Below are 26,407 nucleotides of genomic sequence, written 5' to 3'. Positions count from 1 at the left end.
CTCATCAGACTCGCATCCGAATCTCCACTCGCCGCAACTGTTGGTGTTGGCAGCATGTAATCGAATACGACTCTCCCCTGGGCATGCTGTCCAAGTACAGCCCGCTCATGACTGATTGCTGACCGCCCCCTCGGCCCTGCTCGGCTTGTCCGATATCGTCCTTGTCTCAGTTGTCGTTGTGTTGGGACAGGCCGCGAGACGGATGACGCCCTGTTTGGCCCGAGAAGAGGCTCGGTGGACTGTAAGCGCCGCCGTGGTGTAGGCGAGTCGACGGCTGCTGGCTGCAATTGGCTGGCCGCGCTCGGGGCTACTATGGCTTGGTTCGAGTCGGCGGTGGCGGGCGTCATGGAGGCGCAGTTGTGTGATGAACGACGTCTGTGCTAGCCGTGTCAGAAGCAGGAACATGCACTCTCCCGCGGCCGTGCAGCCCTGGAAAGCTGGCGATGATGGGACATGGCTGGAAGGTCGAGGTGAGCGAGGCCCGTCGCGGGCCAATGACGTCGGCCCCAACCCGATAACGATAAGGAACCCAGCAACCGTCCCTTTCGTGCGGTCAGGCGGCCATCATCATCCATCAGCCCACTTGGACCAGCGACCACCATCATGCAGCTAGCATCTCCGTCACCCTCCTAGGTGCCCCTAGCACTGTCGTCAGATCACCCAACTCTGCACCCAGGATCGTCCCGCAACCGTCCCGCCCTTCTTCTGTCCAGCACAGGTGCCACGTAGCAGCGACGCAGGTACGCCCAGAGACAGCACACGCTCAAGCAGTAGCTGCCACAACAATCAATGCTGCACCATATAAGACGGCCTGTCAATCTCCATGCACCGTTTCCACTCTTCTACACTCCATTTCACAGCAGACTGCTGGCTGCAGCGCGCCGGAAAGATGAGTCGATCAGCTGGAGCCAGAGGTGTCATGTGGCCCAGTAAGCCACCCTTTGCTAACTTGCGAATCGCTCTGTCCGTCGCACACCATCAACCGAGCCCTCCTCTGATTGGAGCGCAAAACGACAATGCCAGGCACTGTGAATTGAATCCTTTCTAGATTTAGCTTCAGGCCATGTGCTCTATTGGAATCCGGCCTCCATGTCACGAATGCGGTGTTCTTGCTCTCAGGCCAGACCCGGAACTCTCTTTGTCCTCTCTACATGATATCATAGTCTCCAAGCCCTCCCTTCTCTGCTCAATCCACCCTTTTGCCCTGGGATGCTGAATCCTTTTATCTGTCCATTGGTTCGCCTTGTCTGCCTTGAGCGTAACACATTTGCACCCCTCTTTGTGCACATCTTGGCTCTGTCGGCTGTTCCGAACTTCGGCATCCTTATGCACGCTGCTGCCATTCTGTTGAGCCTTGATATTGGACTCAAATACCAGTCGCATAGCGATACAAGATCTGCGTCTTGGTCGCTATGTGCTGGTCATTCAACTTTGGCCTTCCGGCCAACAGGAAGCCCAAGACCTCGTCGTCGTCATCGTCCGGGGAAAAGAAGAGGCGGGACGCGCCGGCGGACAGCGCGCTTCGCGGGAATGGAAGGCCAATCGTTGAGCAATACTCAGAGAAGCGCAGCTCAAAGGACTCTAGCAGGAAAAGAAGATCTGGAGACTCCACCCTGCCAGCGCAACGTTCCCCGCGCCGCCAACAACATAGGGACGACCACCCTCCCCAATCACAGCGTCAATATGAGGATGCCTACCGGAGACGCGAGCACTACCGATCAGCCCTGAATGTAGAGGTACCACAGGAATACCGGCGCTCGTTCGAGCCGGAAACTCTTAATTCATCTCAAGAGACTCTGTTGAACCCACGACCCCACCGAAGTCAACACCATCGGCGACGGCACCCCACGCAATCATCCCAAGGCACTCTGCACGGGCGCGGAGCAAAGCGTGACCCTCCCAAGCATTCAAAGTCAAAGAAGAACATCCGGCCTGAGCCTTCACGTGGCTGGTCTTTCTTTGCGACTTCTCCACCAAGGACACCAAAGCGCGAACCTCGCAGCTACCAAACTCTTGAGTCTTCACCCCGTAGTCATCGTTCGTCACGCCACTACTACTCTTCCACTACCCTTCAGCCAAGTCCCGAGTCTTCGCGCTCTCAGCACCGTCAACATCGGCCCCGCCGGCACGAACAATCAACAACGTCTTCGCGCCAAGCTCGTCCTCGCACACCCAACACGACCGTCCGTCGTGTACCGGACCGACGCTTTGCCGTCCTGGCTGCCACAAACCAAGCGCTTGAAGAAGTTCGCCAAGAGGCATTTGCGCAACCCTCTCCTCCCCCAAGGCGTGCGAGGTTGCATCGCTATGAAGGTGTTACTATACCCACTTCTCAAATTCCTTTCAACTGGGACTGCATGAGCACTTCGCAGACCTCGTCGGGACGCAGTCGTGGCAATGGAGAGTCGAGTAGTCGACCAAGACGCTCACGTAGATGAATGCTCCATCTCATACAGACCATGCTGGGCATGGCTAGTAGCTACTGGTGCGAGGTGGGCCCAGTTTTCGATTTACTTTCTTATCTTGAGTTGCCTACCTTTTTTTTTGTAGCGAACCTTTATCCCTTGCCCTTGTCTTGTTTTGTTTTTCTGTTTCATGTATTTTTCGGCATACTGATCGTAGGATACCCCCTCACTTGCATAACTTGGTTGTTTTGGGCGTCGCATTGCATCGCATCACATCACACACGGCATGGTTAGGGAGTCAAGGCTCTTTCTTTTTTTTCTTCACTTCCGTAGAGGAGAGACAATTTAATGATCATTTTTCTTTGACACTCTGTTGTTGTTGTTTCCTTCATACCCACCGTTTGTATTGCAGTCGAAACAAGAGTTTGTATACGAATCCTGCATGCATGGGTACCTTGGTCAGTCACTTCGCTTGCCTCATTAAGAACTATGCCCGTGCGTCTGTACTGTGACACCACGAGAATTTGCCTTCACACACCAACCTACTACTGCTAACTCATTGTTTGTACTCTCACAATGAGATGTTTAGGTCTGTTGTTCAAGTCAAAACCCACTTGTCACGATATCAATCCAGCTATCTTTTCTTGTTCTTAACTTTGACACAAGGCCCAAAGAATTCAAAAAAAAAAAAAAAAAGAAAAGAACGTCTAGTATACAAACTCATCACTCCCACCATCTAACATCTAATACCAATCCTGACCTCTGAGCCGCCGATCTGCAGAAGAACTGGCATACATGCCTTGTTTCGCTGTTCTTGACCCAAATCTACACAACCCAGCAAGATGCTGTACACCCGCCAGCACGCCATCGACGACCTGCACATGACCCCCCACTGCCTTCTCAACGGCAACTTTCATATTCGTCATTCCCGCACACCCCAGCGCCAGGGTATCCGCGCCATGGGCCACAAGGTCGCGTGCAACCCCGCACATAGTGGCTGCAACCTCTTGTTCAGCTTTCGTCTCCAACTCCAGCACGCCCACGTTGCAGCTGCGCACGCCCACGCAAAAAGCATCTAAACCGTAGTTTCTCACGGCGTCGGCGAGCGTGTGCCGTGAGCGTTGCGATGTCGCTATGATGCCAAAGCGGTTGCCGAGTGTACGAGCGGCATATAGAGATGCTTCCATTATGCCCATGACGGGCTGGGATACTTCTTCTCTTAGCATCTTGGTTAGGGCGTGGTCGCTGTAGCATGCGACAAGGAAGGCGTCGTATTGGTGGGCTATGGGTATGATTGCTCGGGCTGCTGCTGCCGCCGACATGATGTTGTCGAAGTTGCCCTCGATGGCAGAGGGTGCGGGTTGGGGTGCCGTGAAGCCGTCGACTGTGACGTCCGGGGGAAGGGTTGGTTTGAGCATGGCTAGGCAGGCGTTTGTTATTGAGGATGTGGCGTTGGGGTTGCAGAGGAGAATGCGGATTTGGCGGGGTGAAGGGATGCCGGTTATGGATTGTATTTCTACTGTGTGAGTGCCGTTTGTTGGGCCACTCTTCTTGTTGTTGTTGTTGTTGTTGTTGTCTGGTGCCGTGAGTCTGGGTGGCTCGATTACGCCTGTTTGTGAAGTCAAGATGCTATAGTGTTCTGTTTGTCGATGTCTGGCGAAATCAAATGTTCGTGTTTTGCCAGGCACGCACCGATCGAGCTCACAGTCTGCAATGATTACCTCGTCTTCCTCCGTCTGACTCTCGACTATGATCTTTCCATCAGGCCCAACGATTGTCGAACCACCTACAAGATCATACTTGCCATCGTCCAAACCACATCGAGCCGCGCTAACTGAGAAGCAAGAGTTCGTGTATGAATGCGCCTGCATGACCAACTTGTGCTGGAAGATAGCATCAGCATGTGCTTCCTGTGGGCTTGAATCCGTGCCCCACATGTGCGGCGCGTAACCTGGAGTGTTGAATCCTACAAACACTACTTCTACGCCCTGGAGACCAAGACATCGCCATGCTTCTGCCCACCGTCTATCATTACATATCATCATCCCGAGTATTGGTTCCCCTTGGCCAATCGTGTTTACTGTTAGATCAGGCACACGAAATGCACGAAAACCCAGGTTCCCAGGCTTGAAATATCGCTTTTCCAATTGGTTGACAGCATCCGGGTCGGAAAAGGGTTCAACGTCTCCCGGTAAATGTACCTTGCGGTACTTTGATAGCACAGATCCGGACTTGGCATGGTAGTAGACACAAGTATTGTAATACTCATTCTCGTCTGTTGCTTCTGCAAACCCAATGCAGATGTCTACGCCTAGCTCTTTTGCCTTTTCGAAAATACCCTTGGTGCTATCTGCCGTGGTGATGTCACCGTGTTCGAAAAATGATTCAAGCTCCTCCTTGTCGGTGATGAGGTAGCGAGGGAAGAATGTTGTAAAAGTGCACTCGGGGAATAGGGCTATTTGTGCGCCTTGGGAAGCGGCATCTTCGAGTAATGCGATGAGTCGTGATAAGGTATGTTGGCGGTCGTCACTGCGATGCACGGCGCCTACCTGTGCTGCTGCGATACGAAGCGTGCGGGTCATTGAATTTAATGTTATCGGAATGGTTCGAGGTAAGTTTCACGAAGACAGTATGATATTAAAAGCGAATCTGTCATGGTAAGAGTGAACAATCTGGGCAGATGAGGCTTATCAAGGATGAGATAAGTGGGGATGTTGTATGCTTGGGGATAAGTGCGGGGAAGGTTTGCTTCCGCTTCCTTTCACTTGTTACTACTTGATCTGAGGTCATGATACCCTATCTTACTAGTCGCAAATTTTATTTTTATCCTCTCGATCAATTATGCAACGGCTGCGCTAGCGAATGTGACGATAGTAAGCAATGCATCTATCTTGAACAACAAGCCACGAATTTAACACCAATTGACGAGACATTCCAAGTATATTCATACGTACCCCTTAACTCGTTTATTTGTATTCTTCCTAATTAAGCTTAGTTAATGAAAGTTTCCTAGGATTTTCTGGGTAACAGCTCGGCGGCAAACAATAGTCTTCGCCAACCAACAGGCTTATTTTTCCCAGTTCATGTACCGACCATGTTTGATACATTTTATTTCTCATCTTTGACCGTCGTGAAATTCATCAATGGAGATTTTAAGAATTTGCAATCATAATCTTGTAGCGAATTCATGCCTTGAATGCTCGACAGATCTGCACCCATGAGTTGATTTTCGACCATGCAGCTTTCAGTATCTGATTTTACGGGCTGGCTCCCACAAAAACTATTTTGATTTGATAATATTCGTAGCGAAAGTATAGAAGACAATTCCTGGCCATTACATGCAAAGATTATAGCGACGAAGAAGGTAGTGGCATCCCTGTACATGCGTCTGGAAAACCAAGGTCGAAATTCCCGACATACCCTCCATGTTGGATGACTGTTCCAAAGGAAACAATACTGAGTTCAAGGATTTTGGATATTCCTTCTAGTCCATGTGGAATTGTTGGGTCGGGGGTTTATTCCACAGGAGATTTACAGACTTCATTGGCGTCTGAAATTAGATAGAATTCCCTGTCCCCTTATGCGTCAAGAATTTCACGTCGGTTCCTGAATTTTGTCATTTAGTTTGTATCTGTCGTTGCCTCTTCCTCATCACGTATTTCACTCTTCCTCTCGTTCTTTTTTTGCTCGCAACTGACGACCCGGAGATGCAGACCTGAGGATCAATCAATGACATCATCGGAACAGAACATTACTGTTTCTAGTTAAACAAACACCGCATCGAGCTAGTCAAAACCAAAGAACCTCCAATAACCAAGACTGTTGCTTGCTTTTTGCAGTCTCTTTGCTTTGTGAGGAGTATTCAATAAGGCAACTCCCCAAGTTAAAAAAGATGCAGCATGTTCTTACGCTTTCCGGAAGTATACGCAAGCCGTCTGGATGGAGCTGTGATCGACCGGGGAAGATGATGTTGCACAGGGGTTTTTCGGTGCATGAGGCCGGAATAAGACCATCCTATGATAGTTCCCCACGTTTGTGTTGGGTCTAGTCCGGCAAGGTTACTACCAGAACTGGATCAAACAAAGTATACTAGTGATTGTGGGAATGGAGAACTCATCGTTGAAGCTGTACGCGTCCCGGTAAGTTGCTCCACCAGGTTTTTGCAAAACGCGCTGGCAAGTCGGAGTTGCAGATACTGCTGCGCCTCAAAACAATTTAATACCTCACATGTAAATGATTATCCAATCAGCCCATCTGGTGCCCATGCTGGTTCGTCGAAACTGGTAATAATTGTTTCAAGAATGGCGGTGTCGCCTTGTTTTCCGTCTATGCCCAGCCTCTCAGCCGCGAATGGGCTGGGCAAAAAAAAAGTCGCGAGTCGTGGCGGGCGGTTGTCCCCGCCAACACAGACGTGCAGCTTCCCTAAGCTTCCCTGTCTCCATTCTCCATCTCTCCACACCCACTACTTCAACCCCAATTGTACACACGTTTGCTTGTATCTCTCGAGAGTCACTTTTTTTTTTGTTTTCTGTCGAAGTTCCTTTTTCACTTTTGGCAAAGCCGGCAATTATGCCTTCCAACCACCATGGGCATGATAGCTCGCACAACGTGTCGCGCGTACTGTACGATCACCACCGCGGCAACAATGGCAGACAGTCTGAATCAGTGCCTCTGCTAGGAGCCGTGCACGGCATTATCCCCGAGCACATTCATCCAGATGGTGAGAGTGGACGCCGGGGCTTCCATTTGTCTCATTTCATCAACGTCGCATGGCGGTCTGGCAGCAATGCTGCAAAGTACACCAACTTGCTTTGGCCCTTTGTCGTTGTGGCCATTGTCTTGCACTTTGCGGCACCGGGCCTGCCGCTTGCCGTCTTTGCAACTAGCTATATTGCCATGGTGCCTGCGGCCAATCTTCTTGGTTTCGCGGGCCAGGAATTTGCACGCAAGATGCCAAAGGTGTCTGGTATCCTGATCGAGACGGCATTTGGCTCCATTGTTGAAATCATCCTGTTTGTCATTCTTATTGCGAAACACAACTCCGAGCATGGATCCTCAGAGCACGGAAACCTTATTCCTGTTATCCAGGCTGCCATTCTGGGCTCCATTCTTACCAACTTGCTGCTCTGCCTTGGACTGTGAGTATCTCCCCACCCACTAGCCGTAAAACATCATGTTGATACTGTACAAAATAGCTGCTTCTTTGTCGGAGGTTTGAGACAAGCGAGCCAGAAGTTCCACGCTGCTATTAGCGAAGTCGGCAGCGGCCTGTTGCTAGTCGCCGGTTTTGGTCTCCTCATCCCCAGCGCCTACTACTCTGCGCTCAAGGGCTCAGCTGTGGAAAAAGCATCAAAGCACCATGAATTTACCGAGAAGATCCTGCAACACAATGTTCTCAAGATCAGTCAGGTGACTTCGATCCTCCTCATTATCGCTTTCTTCATGTAAGTTGCCAAGCCACGGTAAGTGTCGTGTGCTAACATGCGCAAGCTTCATCTTCTACAACGCCCGCTCGCAGCATTCCATTTTCGATGAAGTCCTCGAAGCCGACGAGCACCGTGATCTGGACCACCACGAAGATGTTGCCAAGCCCAAGTTCACAATGACAGAATGTCTCGTCGCCATTACCTTTTCCCTGGCCATCGTTACGCTTCTCGCCGTCTTCCTCGTCGAGCGCATCGAAGACGTTGTCGAGTCTGGTGTTCCCGACCAGTTCCTTGGCCTCATTTTGCTTCCTCTAGTTGAAAAGGCAGCAGAGCATCTTACTGCTATCGACGAAGCATGGGATGGTCAGATTGTATGTTGCATTTTTTCCCTCTTCTTCTCCAATTCGGAGATACACTGTGTGCTGACAGCAAAATAGAACTTCGCTCTCTTCCACTGCATCGGCCCCTCGATCCAAACGGCTCTCTTCAATGCCCCGTTTGTTGTCATTGTAGGCTGGTTCATGGGCAAGGAAATGGATCTCAACTTTGAGATCTTCATGATTGTCCTGCTCGTCTTGTCCATTGTCGTGGTTGGAAACTTCCTCCGCGACGGTGAGTCGAATTACCTCGAGGGCGCCATGTTGATTGTAAGTGTTCTATTTTCTCTTTACTGTCGTGTTGAAGTGATCGATTTGCTAATGTCAACACCTGAATAGATTGTATACGTCATTGTGGCGGTGGCAGCATGGTACTACCCCAACCCTGATGTTGCTACTTCGAATGGGGTGCACTATTAGCCATGACCATGGTTTGCTCACCCACGTCTTGGATGAAAATTGTCGGGAATACGTCCCTCTGCTACGATCAAACGCTCAATGGAAACGCCTTGTGAAAAGGCTGGGGATTTAAGGTGTTACAAGGTGAAAAACGGCTGACCTTAACTGAATGACGAAATAAACTACGTTTGTTGCATTTGGAACAACCAATCACGATGCAAAACACGATTTGGAACAATATGTTGTGATTGATTTCATTTCATGATTACGTACACAGCCTAAGCTAGCCCTGGTGAAATATACTCATATTTACATATAGATGCCTCCTTTTTTTTTCCATGCCTAAAGGGTTTTTCTACCTCATCAAAAAAGAAGAAGTACATTTACTTGTCTGCACCAGCAAGCTGGAGCAGCTTGGGAAAATCAGGCGTACCGAATCCAGTAACAGGATCCCAGCCCTCGGTAACAGGGAAACCCTGAACGTTGCATCCGTAGCTGAATCCCTTCTTGATGTCGGTAAGGCCCTTGTATCCCTTCTTGTACAGCCAGGGGTTCAAGAAACCAAGCGCGGGCTTGCCAGAGGCGATCAGGGCGTCATTGACGAGCGAAAAGATACCAGAAGTCAAGGGGCACGAAGCCGAAGTACCAGAAATGATACCCTCGGTGCCGTTCCAGAAGTAGGCAAAGAAGAGGCCTTGGGCAGAGAGATCGGGGTATCCACGGCCAGTCTTGTTGTACAGGCCCTCGTACGCGTTGCCGAGGCTCTTGACGTACTTGGGCACAACGCCATCTTGGTACGAGGGGCGGGCAAAGTAGTTGCTGAAGCCAGCACCGCTGGAGTACAGGTCGCGGAAACCGGCAGATGTGTTGCGCGAAGGGCGGTATGCACTCTCCTCTGGCTCAAAGTTCATAGTTGCGCCGACGGCAGTGACATAGGGGCAGGAAGCGGGGAACGAAGGCAAGAATTGGGCCTTGTTCTTGCCGTCATTGGTGAAGCATGTGTTTGTGCCACCGACGCCGTGGTCGCCCGAGGAGAAGAAGAGAGTTGTTCCTCGTGCACCGACTTGGGCGAATTGACGGCAGACACGCTCGGCATAGGAGCGGGGGACAGTCTGCTCATCATCACCATAAGAGGTGGAAATGATGCGGGGAATCGAGCGTTGGTTCAGGAGCCAGTTGACCCAGACAAGGTAGGGTTCGTTGGTGTTTGTTGGCGTGTTAATGTCTGGGTTGAAAGGAGGCTCGCCACCCGTCGAGAATGAGGTGATGGGCGTCTTGTAGCTGATTCCAGCAATGGCCTGCACATCCAAGTTGGCTTCCATGCTGATACCATTGGCGGACTGATTGGCTGTCAAGGGACCATCTTGAACAGGGCCGTTGTCAATAGAGATTGCCTTGAAAGCATAGGCTTGTGAAACAGCCGCGGGTTGGTATTTTTCCAGGAACAGCTTGGCGTCTGGACGGATAGGAATCTCGCCAAGGTAGTTGGTGAAGCCAATACTGTTCTTGTTGCTGGCCTTGGTCTGATACCACTTGGTCTTGTAAAGAGTTTGGAAGCACTCTGGTGTGACAGAGGTCACATTGCAGACAGCAGAGATGGAAGCGTCTGAGGGGGTTTTGTAGCTCGCAGGCACTTCAGCAGCCTCGTTGATATAGGTCGCCTCGTTAGCCGCACCACGGAAAAAAGAGGTAGTTGGCTGAACGGTATCAATGTGATCGTGCAAGTGACGCGGCAGAGACCACGAGGTGGTACGTGCGACAAGGGAGCCATCCTTGTGCTTGTAGGTGTGGTACTCGGTGTCAAGCAAGCTTTCAGCCATCTCAATGGGTAGATGGACGATGATCCAGTCCTTGGCGGAGCTGTAGGCCATGTTGTCGGTGCTGACGCCGTTCTCGCGAAGCCACTCGTGAACCAAGTCATAGGTTTCCGAGCTAGGCGCAACGAGCTTATCCACCTCATCGGCGCTGAGGTGGTGGCCATAACGAGCATGGTCAGGGTCAGAAACTGTGGCATATGAGCATATTGAATGGATTGGGGTTTGAAGTGGTAGGTTGTGATGAACGTACCCTCTTGAAGATGGCGATCGAGCTCGTCAAATCGGCCTTGTTTAAGACCAATTTGCAGCTGAATCGTCTTTCCACCGTGTGCACGATCAAGCCTGGTCCATCCTCGGGGCGAAGGGTGTGTTTCCTTGACAAGATAAGGGGATCGAGCGCGGACCGGAGAGGCAAAGGCCTCCCGGGCAGCGACAGCAGTCAAGAGAACAGAGGCAAAGATGTGCATTTTGGGCAAGGCAGGTGGAGAGACGTGTCAAAGACAAGGAAGCAGCACACGCGCACATTGAGAGGCATGAGGGGACTTGAGGGCTATTTAAGCCTCGTCAAGAAATGACTAGAGCAGCACCATGGTGGTCGCTGGAGGTCACTTCGAAACGGCAGGGGAACTAGGCGAATGTTCGGTGCATGCCGATCGCGTGCTATGGTTACGGACATTGGCTACGTTCTTGTCGTGTAGAGGCAAATACTGGGCCCTGCTTGCGCAAGTCCGGGGTGTTGCAGCTGCACTGCGACGAATCAGGCAGGTCTGGTCAAGGGAGAGTTGGGATTCGCTGCGGTATGGATGAATCGGACATGACAAAGTGGTTGAAAGTACGGAAGAGGTTGATGTGCCTGCAGCCGTTTAGCTGTGGGCACCGAGGCGCTAGTGCTGCAAAGGGAAGCTGGGAAGCCATGGCCCGAGGCTTTGTTGATAACCAAGCACAGCAAGCCATTGGATTGCGGAGCTTGGGCTGCTCTTGGGGTGCTTAATTTGCTCTTGGAAGGTGAATGGCTTCTTGGCCATGTCTTCCCGCTCGTTTGCTGCTTAATTGCTACTGACGAGCTGAGCGGTTTTTTTTCTTGCAGACACGCGACATGTTTATAGTAGCGGGCATGTCGGATTCAATCTCAACGGACTCGGGCCGACTGGCTGCTGGTTTCGAGTCTTGTGCCCCCCGCTGATAGTGGGAGAAGACTAGATACGTTAAGTAGCAACCCGAGTATCGGGAGATTTGGCCTGCTGGGTTGCGTATGTGTCCAGGGATGAACTGCATGGTCGGACTGCCTGTCCAGACCAAGTGGATTCGTTACTATAAGAAGCACGTGCCATGGATGGCGCTTCACCCCACCATCGCCATCGCCCTATCTCGCCTACATCCATATGTAGGTGTGGTCCATCTTAGATATATCCAAATTAGGTCGTCATTGAGGTTGCGGTTTGGTAAGATGCCTCCTTGCGTTTAGTGCTTACCTCGTTTGCAGGTGGATAAGCTTTCTACCGTCATGTAAGTAATACCGTCGCCTGCTACCTCTTACGGCTTTGATTAGTACATCGTCTACTACGCACATGTCGAATGTCGGGAGCAGGAGATTTTGAAATCATTAATTAAAGAATCAGGTGGCCCCAATATTTGCTCTTAAACACACATGTCGACTTGCAATCAAAACAGACCCTACTCCAGAAGCCCGACATGTCCTACAATGAAGACGGTGACGCGACAAGAAACACAACAACGAGCTCACACATAGTTGTTCTAGTAGACGTGTGCAGCCACTTCAAGTCACACACTAGCCCATGCACGCCATACAAGAGACCTACACTCACACAACCAGTCCTACATGGCCGTCTAGCAGTTGCAGCCGGCAGGACCCTGTGTCTGATTGGCCTCAGGTCTCAGGTTGACGCCCGGTCGTTGCTGGCCTGGCCTCAGGTTTCGTGGGCCGGCCTGGTCAATGGGCAGCTTCTTGGCAATGGCTGTGAAGAGTTCCTTTACGTTCTCGCTCGTCTTGGCAGACGTCTCGAAGAAGAGCAGGCCGGCCTCGCGGGCATATTGTTCCGCATCGGCCGTCGAGATGGCGCGCTTGTCGGGCGACTCGGTCACCAAGTCGAGCTTGTTTCCCGCAAGGGCAATGATGATGTTTTCGTTTGCTTGGCGCTGTAGTTCCTTGACCCAGGCCTTTGCCTTGTCCAGAGATGCCTAGCGCGTATCAGTACCTAGTGCATGACCAAAGCGTAGAGATGCCTACAGCTTGTGTGATGTCGTAGACGACCACGGCGCAGTTTGCGTTCCGGTAGTACATGGGGGCAAGGGACTTGTACCGCTCCTGGCCAGCAGTATCCCAAATCTCAAACTTGACCGTTGTGTTTTCATCGAGGGCGATGGTCTGGGTAAGGAAGGCGGCGCCGATGGTCGACTCCCGGTAGTCGTCGAATTGGTCCTACAACAGTCAGCGACGAGTGGCGGGTGGGCTTCCTGCTGTGCATGCTTACTTTGACAAAGCGCAACACTAGAGACGACTGTGACGGGTTAGCTCTGGTACATGTTCCCATGGCACTCATGGCAGAGAGATGGGCTAGCGCACCTTTCCGACAGCCGATTCACCTGCACTCTGGTCAGTCGGGGCACAGCACACGGCACACATGCACGCCTACCTAACAGCACGAGCTTGAACTGTGCGAATCTGGAGCCTCCGGGTCGTTGGCCCTGCTGCATCCTGCCTGCCGACATGTTGGCGAGAATGACGCGGCGCTATCAGGCGGCGGTGGTCGTGGTGATGGCTGTGTAGGCGACGAGGGCGGGCTGGATCTGCGAGGGCCAGATGGGCGTGCTTGAGGGGAGGGCGTAGTGAGGAAGGCAGACGAGGGAGTGGATGTGGATGTGGTGGTGGTGGTGGTGGATGTGGGAGTGGTTGCTGCTGTGACCAAGTCGTCGTGGTTCCGTCTGGGTGCCAGGTGCCAGGTGCTTGGCCTTAGCGCACGAGTCGGGGACCCTGGCGCCGCAGTGGCCGCCATGACGAAACGCTGGGCCCCGTATGGCCTGCGCGAGACAGTAATTCCTACCTACAACGTATGCTCTACGCCTCCACTACGCCCCGGATAGCGCCAAACACCACGCCATAGTAATTCTCCTTCACCACCACACGCCCACGACGGGACCACCCGCACCCCCTTGTCGACCCCCAGAGCCCAGAGCTCCCCCCTCCTCGCCCTCCACGAATCAATCGCCCACCATGAGCGTCGCCCTCCCCTACCGCGACATCAACGTGCACTCGTCGCCCTCGCACTATGCCTTCTCGTCGCCCTCGTCGCCCTCGGCGCCCACGCTCGTCGTCGACCGCCCCTCGGGCGACATGCGCCTGCACGATGGCAAGTTGCTGGGTTCTAAACGTGTCTCGAGCATCGCCGGGATCCTGGGCATGATCAAGCTGCGCCTCGACAAGTACATCATTGTCATCACAAAGGCAGAGCCCGTTGGCCGTATAAAGGGCCATATGGTCTACCGCATAGTCTCCACCGAGTTCCTGTCCCTGCGCGAGAAGCCTCTGCACGATATCGACGAGGACAACTATCTCAACCTGCTCAAGACGCTCCTCAAGACATCCCCGCTGTACTTTTCCTACTCGTTCGACATCACAAACACCTTCCAGCGCCAGGCCCACCTCGACCCCTCGACGCCCCTCTGGAAGCGCGCCGACGACCGCTTCTACTGGAACCGCTTCGTCTCCAGCGACCTCATTGACTTTCGCGGCGGCCTGAGTGGCGGATATGGAAGGCACTCGGCCGGTCACCAGCCCGGCGCAGACCCCTACATCCTGCCCGTCATGTACGGCATGCTGGAGATTAAGAGGACATCCATCAAGGGCACTCCCCTCACCTTCATTCTCATCACGCGCAGGTCCCGCCTCAAGGCCGGAACAAGATACTTTTCGCGCGGCATCGACGAGAACGGCAACGTGTCCAACTTCAACGAGACGGAGCAAATCATCATTCTCAACGACAATGCCTCGGGCGGGCCTGGCGGCTTCGGCTCGGCCCAGAACGGAACAGCGGGTGGCAATGCTGGCAAGGAGACACAGGTTCTCGCCTATGTGCAGACAAGAGGAAGTGTCCCCGTCTACTGGGCTGAGATTAACACGCTCAAGTACACACCCAAGCTGCAGGTTCGTGGCATTGAGAGCGCGCTGCCAGCGGCGAAGAAGCACTTTGCTGAGCAGATCCGCCTCTATGGCGACAATTGGATGGTCAACCTGGTCAACCAAAAGGGCCGCGAGCAGCGAGTCAAGGAGGCATACGAGCAAATGGTCGAGATGCTGCACACGTCGCCTGCGGAAAACGTCGAGGGGGATCGCATTACCCCTGAAAAGTTCCACATTATCGATCCGGCGCGGGCCCAAACCGTATACGACCGCCTGCACTACGTCTACTTTGACTTTCACAACGAAACAAAGGGCCTGCGATGGGACCGCGCCAAGCTGCTGCTCAACCAACTGGAGCCGCACATTGTCAAGCATGGCTACTTTTGCGGCGTCGACATGCCCGGCGATGCAGGTGGTGTCGAGGTCCGCCGGCACCAGACAGCCGTGGTGCGAACAAACTGCATGGACTGTCTGGACCGCACAAACGTAGTGCAGAGCATGCTGGGCCGCTTTGTCCTCTCGCGCATGCTTATTGACTTGGGCCTGATGCGCGAGGGCGAGAGCGCAGAGGAAGACGCTGCATTCGAGCACCTTTTCCGCAACATCTGGGCCGACAATGCCGATGTCGTATCCAAATCTTACTCTGGCACCGGCGCCCTCAAAACCGACTTTACGCGCCTGGGCGTGCGCACCAAGCAGGGTGCGCTGCAGGATCTCAACAACTCAATTACGCGGTACTGTCTGAACAATTTCAGCGACGGACCTCGCCAGGACGCTTTTGACTTGTTCCTGGGTAACTATCTTCCCAGCGACTCGGGCATGGGCGGACAGCTCCTGTTTGCCGACCGTCGGCCCTTGTTCATCCAGTCAATACCGTACATTCTCGCCGCAAGTATCTTCTTGATCCTCGTCAGCACCTTCACCCGGCGCGCGCCTGATGCGGCTGTTTGGCCAATTCGTCTGTTGCTGCTGCTGTCGCTTGTTACGGCTGCGGCGTGTTTCAACTTTATCTGGGCCAATGGTACTCTTTATGTAAGTTTTTTTTTGGTTCATTCTCAACTATTCCCACTTGTCTTTTTACTTGTTTGTTTGTTTGTTTGTTTGTTCAAGCTCCAGATTTCCTAACGTACCATTCAGGTCAACTGGCCTAAACTTAACCGCCAACCCCCGCAAATCGAGGCTTTCCAGGATACGCTGGCCAAAGTGTCGCAGAGCAGCATGGTAGGACCACTTGTGGGTACAAAGCACGAGAGGGGCAAGAGCGACGCTAGGTTATTGGGATTGGAAGAGGGAAAGAAGAGGATCGAGTAGTCTTGTTGTTATTGTTGTTGTACTGACTTTTTGCATGGAATCGAGTCGAGTGTGTCGTGCCTTCTTATAAATCTTTCTTTCCTTGGTCCTCAAGAGCTAGATGGGTAGATTGGGAGGGGAAAGGCTTCTTTTCTTCTTTTTCTTTATTTCTTTCTTTCTCTCACCTACTCGCACTCTTGTAATTCTAACCGTGTAAGTCTGCTGTATTGATGGTGATATTCCTTTTTTAGTCTGTCTTTCCTTTTTTTTTGATAGTAATTCTCAGGGTCCTGAGAGTGTGGTGGGGTACACGGCCGAAAGTAAATTTATACATCTAACAAATTAAACACCAGAATAAGGACGGTGAGCAAGTGTTTGCAAAGACAAACGCAACCGTGAATGCTTTGAGGATGTAAAAAGCCTTTTATTCTTAGCCCATTCTACTATACTCTTGCATGTACTGGCTCCATCGGAACAAAGGAAAAAAGAAAGGGAAGTAAAAGAGAGGCACGGGGTATCGATCATTACCAGTTTGAAATACCGTACGCCAAAACCAATCATGAGTATCGTCATTATCATTAGAAGGAAAGACTGAAAGACAAAAGAAGAGAGAAAAAAGGTCATGTCTCGTGATTTCATCAAAGAAGAGAGAACACCAAGACTCAACAACTCGCCCTGACAGTCGATAAGACGACAAGGTCAAACTCTTCATCCACCCGCTCCTCACCATGATAGTGTTTGTTCCTTGGTCTGTCCTTGCTCTCGGGGTTACATCTCGCAACGAACAAGTCCCAGCCGTCGTAGTCACCCTGGATAAGTCTTGTACGCAGCTGCTCGAAATGGGATTTGGCTTTGGTGGCGTGCGAGAGGAAGAGGGAAATTTGTTTTTCTCCACCAATTACTAAGGGGGTCGATGGTCGGGCTGATGTCGTAGCCGAGGAGGAAGAGGACGAAGAAGCGGTAGACGAGGAAGAAGTCGACGACGCTGATGGATTGGCATTGCAGTCGTCAAGTTCGGGTAGGATCCACAACTCTGACTCAGATGTGGTGGTTTCGCAGGGTGGGGTGAGGTTCAGACAAACGCTTTGATGCATGTTGTCCATGTCGTCTGCATGGCTGGGTGGATTGGGTTGATGGGAAAGCCAGGGCTTTATCGCGCTGTTGCTATTGATGTCGTTGTCGATGTCGCCGTCGTCGTCGTTGGGACTTTGAATTTCTTTCTGTCCGCCGAGAGTGGAATCGACAAGTGTGCTGGATGTCGGCTCGCTGGATGTTTTTGAGGCGAAATGTGGGGATGGGGCACGCGCTCGCTGAGGCAGCGTGGTGTGTGATGCGCATGATGGGAAACTGCCATATATGGCGTGACTAAGGTCGTAGCGGAACTCTGTATCGTCACGCGCATGTGCGCTGCGGGTCGGGCCGCTCTTCATAACTGAGACGGACGTGTGTACGGATGATTCTTGCACAAAGTTTTGCAGCTGGTGAGGGTAAACTCTCAAGATGAGGGTAAGACGGGTCGAGGAGTGCGTGGTGTTTGAACAGGATCGAGTCGCAGCCAAGAGAAGCCACGAGGAAATTTTTGTGAACTGGCAAACAAGTGGGGCCTCGTCCGCTGTTTCAAGACAAGTTTGCGCCGACGGGATGGTGCGTGTGGGAGTGGAATAGGTGTGGGTGGGCTGGTAGGCGGGAAAGCGGGTGCTTGTGGGCTTGTGATGAAGGTGATCTGATGACGTTGCAAGGTGGTGACGCGAAGGCTGTGCTCACTCGCCCAGTTTCAGAATGGGGGCGAAGGGCTGACAGTGATAGTGAGAGGTGAAGGGAGAGATGGGACGAGAGACAGGGGAGATGATGAAGAAGAAGAAGGAAATGAAACGAAAGGGGAGGTTAGCATATATCAAACGTGTGGTGTGCACCATGGACAGCAGCAGTAGCAGCACGAGCATGGCAGCTGGGCAGATACACCGTAGTGTTTGCATGGGCTCACACGACGGTGGCACCATACACATGGCGTTTGTCAGCAGCATCTAAAGACGAGGCGAGGTCATGTCGTGGTGGTGGTGATATTGGTGGTAGTGTAGTGTAGTGGCAGGGAGGGTGGAAGCGATGGTGAGGATGCCTGGCCGTGTCCGTGCGCCCTGACGTGTGTCGTCGGCAGAAGCTCCAAATCTTCGCAGGCCGGCTTTGGCACTGGCTCAACGACCATCACCCGCCCATCAACATCCCCATCCCCGCCATCCGGAGGCAGCCCACCATGCTGCGCGCCTCCATTCTTCGGGCCCGTCCAGCTGCCAGGCCATTGGCCTGCCACGCCCGCCCGCAATGGCATGTCGCCAGACGCTTCTACGCCGACGATAAGAAGAGTCTGGGCGAGACGACCGTCCCCAACCCGGCACCCACGACGGAGCCTTCACTGAGCCCATCCAGTCCCGCCAACGACACAAACGCCATCCCCCCTTCGGACGTGCCAAAACCACCGCCTGCCCCAGACAGCTCCATCGCTGCTGCCGGCGCATCGCGTGATGCTCCCACCAACGCCCCCAAGACGACTCCCCCCACGGGGCCAGGCACGGCCAGTGTGGCACCGGACCCCGTCCAGCCAAAGCCAAAGAAGAAGAAGAGGCGCTTCCTCCGTGGCTTCCTCCTCCGCCTTGCCATCCTCTCGGCTCTGGGATACGCTGGTGGTGTCTACTACTCGCTCGTCTCGGACAACTTCCACGATTTCTTCACAGAGTACATTCCCTACGGAGAGGACGCCGTCGCCTACTTTGAGGAGCGCGAGTTCAGGAAGCGTTTTCCCGGGCGTGCTGGCGACCCCCGGTTGCACCCTCAGATCTCGGGAGAGAACAAGGTCACCATTCCTGGAAACAGTGGCCTGACTGCCCGCCCGGTCAAGGAGAACAGCAGCGATCTCGCCGGTACAGGCCCGCATCTGAGTGCCGTTGCCGACAACAACAAGGTCGACAAGGTCGAGTCGAGCGGACAGCAGCCCAAGGTCTCGTCCCAGGAGAAGAAGTCAGAGCCTAAGCAAGAAGCACCTTCCAAGGCTGTTGCCCCGCTTGACCACCTTAACGTCCCCGCTGCCACCGAGCCCGTGGTCCAGGATGTTGTCAAGATTGTCAATGACATCATCACCGTCGTCAACGCAGACGAGTCCAACGGTGGAAAGTACAACTCGACCCTCGACAAGGCCAAGGGCGACCTTGCCAAGGTAGTTGCTGATATCAACTTGATGAAGGCAAACCTCGAAAAGGAGTCCGAGGACAAGGTCAAGGCGGCCCATGCCGAATTCGAGCAGGCCGCCAAGGAACTCGTCCAGCGCCTCGACCACCAAATGCAGGCCCAGGAAGCTCAGTTCAAGGAAGAATTCGAAAACGAGCGCGAACGTCTGTCCCAGGGCTACAAGGAGAGGCTGCAGTCTGAGCTGCAAGTAGCCCAAAAGGTCTATGAGCAGAAGCTCAAGAACCAGCTCCTCGAGCAGAGCATCAGCATGCAAAAGGCTTTCACTGCCACTGTCAAGGAGCGTGTTGAGGCTGAGCGTGAAGGCCGCCTAGGCAAGCTCAACGAGCTCTCGTCTTCGGTGCACGAGCTGGAGAAGTTGACGGCCGAGTGGAACAGCGTTATCGATGCTAACCTCAAGACACAGCATCTTGTTGTTGCTGTCGAGGCTGTAAGGTCTGCACTCGAGTCTCAGATCGTCCCAAAGCCCTTTGTCACTGAGCTGGCCGCTCTCAAAGAGATCGCTGAAGATGACCCCGTTGTCAGCGCTGCCATTGCCAGTATCAACCCCGCGGCCTATCAACGCGGCATTCCCAGCTCCGCTCTCCTGATTGACCGCTTCCGTCGCGTTGCCGCAGAAGTCAGGAAAGCCGCTCTTCTACCCGAAGACGCAGGTGTCGCTTCTCACCTTGCCTCGCTCGCCATGTCCAAGGTTTTATTTAAGAAGTCTGGTCTCGCCGTTGGGGGCGACGTCGAAGCTACTCTTGCACGCACAGAGGTCCTTCTTGAAGAAGGTGATCTAGATGCTGCTGCACGAGAAATGAACAGTCTACAAGGGTGGGCAAAGGTACTAAGCAAAGACTGGTTGGCAGAATGCAGAAGAGTCCTCGAGGTCAAGCAGGCCTTGGACGTTATTGCCACTGAGGCTCGTCTAAACAGTCTGCTCATTGACTAAAAGGACCTTCTTCTTTCCGTTATTCCCCAGCCCTGTTGATGTGTATATCCCCTAGATTTAGCCATAGACTAGGCGATGTCGGGTCTTTTTTATAAGCAGTCTTGATAGCCAGTACTATAACTTGTACCAGTAGCTCAAACAAAACTTGTTCAATGTTCATATGCAGGGTGTGGACTGGATATTGATTTCTCGTGTTCAAATTTCGTACGATACAATGCCCGCTTCTATTCACGGATTTACATGATTCCAGGCAAGTGAGGCAATTTAACGGAAGCAAAGCAGAATACTCTGGCATGTTTATATTCACTAGCAAGCCCAGTTTATACACTAGAGGCATTCGCGCCCATGCATTCATAAGAACAGACGATTCATCAAGACATTCTGAGAAACTCAACTTATATACCTTAGAGACATCCATATATACATGAGAACACACTACCTGCCACCCAACCCCCCTCAAGCCAATCCACTCTCGACAAGCCACGTCACATCGTCGTTGAACGAACTGGCACTGTCAAAGTCCTTGACACCACCATTGCTCGAAACGTACCCTACATTGTTATAATGGCGAATCCACGTCGTCGGGTACTCCCAAGCCCTAATGGAGCTACCCTGACCCGTAAGACCGGCCTGAGGACAAAACGTCGCATCTTCCTGGAATATCTTGGATCCATCATTAGCATTAACCTGCAGCACGAAATTCGCATGGCGAAGAAAGCTTCCAGCCGTGTCCTTGGACTCGAACGAAAAGCACTCGCTGTTTGCGAAGCCAGCGCGAACAATCCAGCTCGCCTGGCTCCTCAGCAGCGCAGTGCTCGATGACGACACGACTTGCGTGTTCACTGTCGCCCCTGAGTGCGCGAGGTAGCGGTCCGTGTAGCCAGGTGTTGTGGCTCTGAGAGATACACTGGATCCAACCGTGTATGCGGGTCCGCTGGTCATCAATCCGCTTCCCGTGGAATATCCTGCCGCAACAATGTTCGCCTGGACCTCGTTTTCGATTGCGTCGCTGGGATACCCGTATGTCATTGCGCCCTCGGTAAAGGTTCCCTGTGCGCCGTTGCTGTTGTCGCCGCCGATACCGAGGATGATGGCGCCTTCTTTGCTCATGGGGTTGTAGCCAGACACACTTGGGCGCGAGCCGTTGTAGTACGTTGAGAGTCCGCCTTGTGTAGCGTCTCCCCCGCGGATGGCCCAGACGCCGGGCTTGCCCTTGACGACTGCCGTTAGGAAGCGATACGAGATAGATGGGTCTTGAGTGTTTTGCTTTGGGTTTGCGCCGGAGAAGAGGCCGTTTTCTAGGTCAGCCATGACCCAGGGGCCGTTGCCGGCGCCGGTGCCCCATACGGTGTTGTCGCCAAAATAGATGGCTTCCATGTGGCCATTGCCTATTTTTTTTTGGGTGGTTAATTCGTGGGATTTTAAAATCAGAAGTTGATATGCTTACCAGTGTCTGTGTTGCTCGTCTCAGCATTGCCGTAATCAAAGCAGCAGCCGCCATTGTAATGGGTACCATCCAGGACGGCGTATATGCCTTCCGGCTCGTCTTTTACAGCCGAGCCTTTTACGTTGTCATTGCGGTACCCGGTTCCAGGTGAGATGAAGACGCCATAGGCCTTTTTGCCGTTGAGCGAAACAGGTGCACCGATAGCACTTGCAAGATTGTCGTAACCTCCAACATCTGGGCCATTGAAACCACCCGGCGGCGCTTGTGTAAGATGGTTTCCTTTGCCCGATTGGTCGTAGATGATGGAAATGAGGCATGTCGTGCCGGCACAGAAGTTGTCTTGAGCAGCTGCGTTGGCAACACCACCGGCGGACAGTGGAGCAATGTCAGTTGTGGCACCGTCTGAGCCACGCTTGACTTGATAGAGCGGTCCACTGTATGCATTGTACAGAGCACGAGTGGTGGCGTGCGCGGCAATGCATGGTGTGTTGCCTGTGGCGTAAATGTCACAAGGCCCTGCATGAACCAGTGAACCTGAGGCTGCAAGCCCAAGCGCAGCAAGAAGCGATCGTGAAGACATGGTTTTTAGGAATAGAAAGAAAAAGAAGAGAACCAAGTCCTCAATGTTCCTCTGGTTTCTCTAAAGCCATATTACTTCTATTTATCTATAGTGGTCTCGTGCTTCTGTAGCTATAATTACCAAGAGCATGTACCATTTTGCATTGCAACAATCCAACTACCCACTATTTTCCCTCCAACAGAAACGCAGTGCTCACGTCACATAGGGCTAGTGGCTTGTAACATCAGCCTATTCATAACTTAATTCCCCCTCTACTCAGCAACAACCATGCGGGGAACACGGTGGATACGCATGATAGCGCCGGAATAAATGAACAAGCTTTGCCAAAAGCCGGTAAAGCAAACACAAGACAAAGCGGATCAAAGCTTGGTAACGTGCATCGGCAGTCTGATGGGCCGATGTACCCCAGGCGAACCAGCATTACCAAGGGCAATCTACCCAATCACGCTACACACCTGACAGGTACAACATTGCCACGTGAACTGCGGGCTGCAAACACCCTTTACTGGATTTGGGAGGCGCTCAACATAGACTTATTGATTGTTCGTTCTAGTCTACACCCTCCGAGCACTACGAAATTCCCACCAGTCGAAACCAGACCCATCTGTACATACGTAATCCCCATAAGCACCGCGGCAAATTCTCATCCACAAACAAAGACAACACACGCATTCATGCTTCATTGCCCCTGACCTTAGTTTTGGTGAATGGAAGAATTACCGACATGCTCTCCCGTTAAAGTTTTTTTTTTGCTTTTTCGTATTTGCCCAAAACTTAGTTGGGAGGACAAAGGGCCGAAGTCTCTTTTATTAGCACCAAAACGAGTAAACTTCGGGTACCGAGAATGCGAACACCCCCAAGCCATGCCCAATAGACGCCGTGTGGCGCCATTGATTTCCTGCAATGGATGGTAAAGGACTCACAATAATAGGTCGTCTTCGGCTGGTTTTATTTAAGGGGCTGTGTACGTCTTCGTTACTTGAACGAGGTGATGCGGATGACAGACGGGTGCGGCCAAAATTCTCGGCGCAATGCGTGTGTATGTAGTACGTGTTCATGACGGATGAGTTTATCTCGACACCTGTCGAGGGATATGTGTGTATCCTGTATTTGATCATGTGGGCGTTATGGACAATAAAGAGTCTAGATGGCAGCTGCCCAATAATCTTTATCTGGTGAGTCAGGATTCAGGCTGGCTGTAGGACATCTTGGACCTGAAACATGTGTCCATGAGGTGCGTACCGAGGTACGTATGTGTGGGTCCCTCTGTGTATCTCGTGCCTTTACGCATTACGCGGAAGTCTCGGCCACCACCTTTGTCGTCTTCCCATAGTATATTGCATATATTGGCTAGACTGTCGTCATTCTTTCGGAACGAATTCCACTTTCGTTGCGCTTACTATGGCATAATATCGGACCGTGGCTTGTGATCACGGTATGTTGAGACTCCTCAGCTTCCATGGTGCAAAACTATCATTCGAGTATTACCATGTTAACAATAGTAGTGTGTTGTAGCCACAACAGTGTGCAAACTTCATTAAATGCACAACGACAGAATTCCATGCAATCAATGCTGGATAGATTAATTTGTTTTGCTCTACCGCTGTCATACCCAACTACCGGAATTTCTTATTCGATCGTCGGTCGGCGTAGCTCGTGCAGGTCCCGATGGTGGAAGCGGCATATGATTGTCGTGAAAAGACTTGTATGGGCTCGCTGGACCATCGCGCGATACCACAGGTTCGCTCTTTAGCTCCACTTGGCTGGTCAAGGTGATTGTCATGTCCCGGCCCTTGTTTGTCGCCGAGTAGTTTGGCCGAAGTTTTTGTAGCCAGCACATCATGCCACTCTTTGGCCTTTCCTCTTCTTTGGGAACCGTCTCTTCGTTGCCTCTTTCTAAATCGGTGTCCATCCTTCCTGGTGTCGCATCTTCCCAATTTTTCATCTCGTAACTATGACCTTTGTCATGCATGAGCTCTGGTACGCTTTGGGGAGCGGTGGATCTTCGTTTTGACATGAAGGCTGCTGATTGACCGGCCGTAAGTGTTTTGGAGGTGCCGAGTGACGATTTCTTGAAAGATAGGCCTCCTGTCAGCGCTCCGGACAGACTCCAGGGTATCTTGGCGAGCAGTGGCTTGAGGACGGGAGCTGACGCGCACATCTATTCATGATTAGCTTTGTACAGAGATTTGACCAAGCGTGCTTACCACTCCCAGATCAATCTCTACGGCAGCTGCAATCCATAATGGATACGCATACCATGTTTGATCCCATTCGTTGAAAAGACTTCGATATATGAACCAGGTTCGCACGATACCGGCAGCAGTCACTATGAAGCCCATGCCAAAGAAAAAAGCCACGGCGAGACGTTGATGGAGAGGCATTTGTAGCTTGGAGATCTTAGCATCTATCGCGCTACACTTGCGGACTGAAACTTACGCGCAGCACCAAAGGAATAGGTGTCACTGTCGTCAGAAGATCTGCAACACAGTTGATTATTCCAACAATTAGAGTTACACTTGCTTCATCCAAGCAGGTCTCTGGTGGCGCGCCAAGAGTCCAGTAATTTCTGACGGGCACGCAAAGAAATATCGCGATGAAGATAAATGATATAAAGATGCCGATTGTGTAGAAAACATTAAAGTGGACCAGCCACCTGAACCATCTAAAGCAAATGGGGTATTAGTATGTGTACTTGGCACATGAAGCATATTACAACTAGTAATGACTCACAATTTCCCAGAATCAGAGACCAGACGGTAGTAGAAGCAGTGGAGAGAGAGTCTTGTGAAGGTTGCTGCCGCTGTGAAGATTACCTTGGCCGCCATGGCGATTTTGTATGTTGGAACAAACTTGGAAACTGGTATGTCCCAAACATGTCTATAGCGGTCAAGTCAGAAAGTGTTTCTTGAGGCGCTCATTCATGCGAATCGCTTACCTATCCCATCCGTACGATTTGTTCGCCAAGAGGACAATAATTGTGAGGCCCACTGCGAACAACTACACTGTGTCAAATAAGAATGGGGCTGCGAGAGAAGACTGCTTACAAGCGCGAGCAAGATGAAGACGTCGTCGACGCCAAACCATCTTTTGATTACAATTCGTGTATATAGTCGCGCGGCGACAATCAGGAATGTTAGTGCTATGAAGATCGAGTTGACTATGACAAGGGCTGGCCCTCGCGTTACTGGGTCGTGATAGTTGGGGGCTGGCCAGCTCAGTATGACTGACAGTGGCGGCAGCTGCATCCTGGATTATTGAAGACCGGATGGAACGTGCATGCAAGGCATCCAGGCACAACGGTACCTATAGGCTGCGGTCTGGGGATACGATCGGTCGCGAAGAAGAGAACAAAAACCAGGGAAAACAAGTAGCCCTGGGATCCAGGCCTCAGTATTATGTTGGTTGGCTTGCTGACTGGCCGGGTTTCAAGCATGGCATATGGGTCCGTTGTTAGCTGCGGCGCACACAGGAGCACAGACTGCAGTCGGGGAAACAGTGTCACATAGCATGTGGAGCTCGCGTGGCACTTGGACTCGCAGGGCGCCCGATTGGGGTCGTATTTAAGGAAAAACTCTCCGCATATGATGAAACTGGATGACGAGACGCGCTTCCTTGTCAGTAGATTCGATGCTTCTTTTTTCTCGATCTGATGCCGCTGCTCAGTAGACTTTCAAGTGTTTTGACTTGACTGTATGTACTTGCTATAGCTAGACCTATGAGAAAGAGACGTCATGTTGCTGATCTGCCGTGATTCCATCGACCTGAGGCCACACTATCCACAGCACACCCCACGGATATGTGGGCAATCCCAATGCAGAAACATCCGAACCTATCTGAACGTTCTCATTGGCCCCGGAGAAGCTTTTGTCACCGCTACTGGGTGCAAGACAGGTACAGTTGGCATAGGTAGGAGCGCCCTCGAATTTTATTTGCGAGAGCCGGCCAGCAGCGGCGAAGCCATCTGAAATCGTGAAACTACGGAGGATATGTACCGGATTTCTCGAAACGTTATTCTCACAAGCTGGTGGAGCGAATAGATAGAGGAGGGTAAAATGTCGAACAATAGGAACATGCCTCTGGCCAAGCCACAAGCGTTGGAGGTGCTGGATCAGGCCCCGCACTACTACTAAAGCCGGTTAGCCGGAACCCTGCAGCGATCTACAAGCTGTGCGCCAATCGCCGTCGCAATCTACAAACTCTAAATCCTTGCCAAACTTTAATGCAAGGGACTGTCCAATCTGGCCGGCAAACATGCTAGTTCTCGGACTCTAGCTCGGCCCCCTCAACCGCCCTGACCAAACATCGAGGTGGGCCACCAAGTTCATGACTCTTTTCCGCCTCACAGCAGCAGTTC

The 26,407-nt window shown here is 52.2% G+C and overlaps 10 protein-coding genes across 10 annotated transcripts; 4 read left to right on the top strand and 6 right to left on the bottom strand.

Moving 5' to 3' along the window:
• Positions 1-403: 403 nt before the first annotated feature.
• PSV08DRAFT_205261 (uncharacterized protein) lies at positions 404-2,493 on the top strand (the record flags this gene model as incomplete). The annotated part of the gene is made up of 4 exons (XM_014228657.1): positions 404-547; positions 656-740; positions 903-921; positions 1,451-2,493. 4 exons carry the CDS (start codon positions 404-406, stop codon positions 2,436-2,438), a joined length of 1,236 nt encoding a protein of 411 aa, XP_014084132.1. The 3' UTR covers positions 2,439-2,493.
• Positions 2,494-3,031: 538 nt separating this feature from the next.
• PSV08DRAFT_410718 (carbon-nitrogen hydrolase) lies at positions 3,032-4,987 on the bottom strand (the record flags this gene model as incomplete). The annotated part of the gene is made up of 1 exon (XM_014228656.1): positions 3,032-4,987. The coding sequence occupies one exon, from the start codon at positions 4,985-4,987 to the stop codon at positions 3,149-3,151; it is 1,839 nt and encodes a 612-aa protein (XP_014084131.1). The 3' UTR covers positions 3,032-3,148.
• Positions 4,988-6,862: 1,875 nt separating this feature from the next.
• PSV08DRAFT_310982 (Sodium/calcium exchanger protein-domain-containing protein) lies at positions 6,863-8,912 on the top strand. Its single transcript, XM_014228655.1, has 5 exons — positions 6,863-7,543; positions 7,601-7,849; positions 7,896-8,202; positions 8,269-8,478; positions 8,548-8,912. Exons 1-5 carry the CDS (start codon positions 6,975-6,977, stop codon positions 8,626-8,628), a joined length of 1,416 nt encoding a protein of 471 aa, XP_014084130.1. The 5' UTR covers positions 6,863-6,974; the 3' UTR covers positions 8,629-8,912.
• Positions 8,563-11,238, bottom strand: PSV08DRAFT_410716 (peptidase S8/S53 domain-containing protein). Its single transcript, XM_014228654.2, has 2 exons — positions 10,675-11,238; positions 8,563-10,612 (listed from the first exon to the last, which is right to left on the bottom strand). The coding sequence occupies exons 1-2, from the start codon at positions 10,889-10,891 to the stop codon at positions 8,991-8,993; spliced, it is 1,839 nt and encodes a 612-aa protein (XP_014084129.1). The 5' UTR covers positions 10,892-11,238; the 3' UTR covers positions 8,563-8,990.
• Positions 11,239-12,018: 780 nt separating this feature from the next.
• On the bottom strand, positions 12,019-13,336 carry PSV08DRAFT_310950 (ras family-domain-containing protein). Its single transcript, XM_014228653.2, has 5 exons — positions 13,079-13,336; positions 13,009-13,028; positions 12,917-12,943; positions 12,673-12,864; positions 12,019-12,623 (listed from the first exon to the last, which is right to left on the bottom strand). Exons 1-5 carry the CDS (start codon positions 13,152-13,154, stop codon positions 12,273-12,275), a joined length of 666 nt encoding a protein of 221 aa, XP_014084128.1. The 5' UTR covers positions 13,155-13,336; the 3' UTR covers positions 12,019-12,272.
• Positions 13,337-13,597: 261 nt separating this feature from the next.
• On the top strand, positions 13,598-16,205 carry PSV08DRAFT_392882 (SacI homology domain-containing protein). Its single transcript, XM_014228652.2, has 2 exons — positions 13,598-15,594; positions 15,700-16,205. Exons 1-2 carry the CDS (start codon positions 13,657-13,659, stop codon positions 15,871-15,873), a joined length of 2,112 nt encoding a protein of 703 aa, XP_014084127.1. The 5' UTR covers positions 13,598-13,656; the 3' UTR covers positions 15,874-16,205.
• Positions 16,206-16,364: 159 nt separating this feature from the next.
• PSV08DRAFT_392878 (uncharacterized protein) lies at positions 16,365-17,282 on the bottom strand (the record flags this gene model as incomplete). Its single annotated transcript, XM_014228651.2, has 1 exon — positions 16,365-17,282. One exon carries the CDS (start codon positions 17,280-17,282, stop codon positions 16,515-16,517), a length of 768 nt encoding a protein of 255 aa, XP_014084126.1. The 3' UTR covers positions 16,365-16,514.
• A 673-nt stretch (positions 17,283-17,955) lies between these two features.
• On the top strand, positions 17,956-20,254 carry PSV08DRAFT_403055 (mitochondrial inner membrane protein-domain-containing protein; the record flags this gene model as incomplete). The annotated part of the gene is made up of 2 exons (XM_014228650.2): positions 17,956-17,980; positions 18,027-20,254. The coding sequence occupies 2 exons, from the start codon at positions 17,956-17,958 to the stop codon at positions 20,021-20,023; spliced, it is 2,022 nt and encodes a 673-aa protein (XP_014084125.2). The 3' UTR covers positions 20,024-20,254.
• Positions 20,255-20,479: 225 nt separating this feature from the next.
• Positions 20,480-22,050, bottom strand: PSV08DRAFT_182138 (carbohydrate-binding module family 42 protein; the record flags this gene model as incomplete). Its single annotated transcript, XM_014228649.1, has 2 exons — positions 20,480-21,411; positions 21,471-22,050. The coding sequence occupies 2 exons, from the start codon at positions 22,048-22,050 to the stop codon at positions 20,480-20,482; spliced, it is 1,512 nt and encodes a 503-aa protein (XP_014084124.1).
• A 1,594-nt stretch (positions 22,051-23,644) lies between these two features.
• Positions 23,645-25,298, bottom strand: PSV08DRAFT_205237 (uncharacterized protein; the record flags this gene model as incomplete). Its single annotated transcript, XM_014228648.1, has 6 exons — positions 23,645-24,211; positions 24,258-24,440; positions 24,490-24,715; positions 24,784-24,930; positions 24,989-25,050; positions 25,176-25,298. The coding sequence occupies 6 exons, from the start codon at positions 25,296-25,298 to the stop codon at positions 23,657-23,659; spliced, it is 1,296 nt and encodes a 431-aa protein (XP_014084123.1). The 3' UTR covers positions 23,645-23,656.
• Between the last annotated feature and the right edge of the window lie 1,109 nt (positions 25,299-26,407).

The sequence above is a fragment of the Bipolaris maydis genome (assembly GCF_028858645.1).
Source record: "Bipolaris maydis strain C4 unplaced genomic scaffold PSV08scaffold_9, whole genome shotgun sequence".
NCBI lineage: Eukaryota > Fungi > Ascomycota > Dothideomycetes > Pleosporales > Pleosporaceae > Bipolaris > Bipolaris maydis.
Note: the sequence above shows the minus strand (reverse complement) of the source record. Positions and strands in the feature narration are given on the sequence as shown.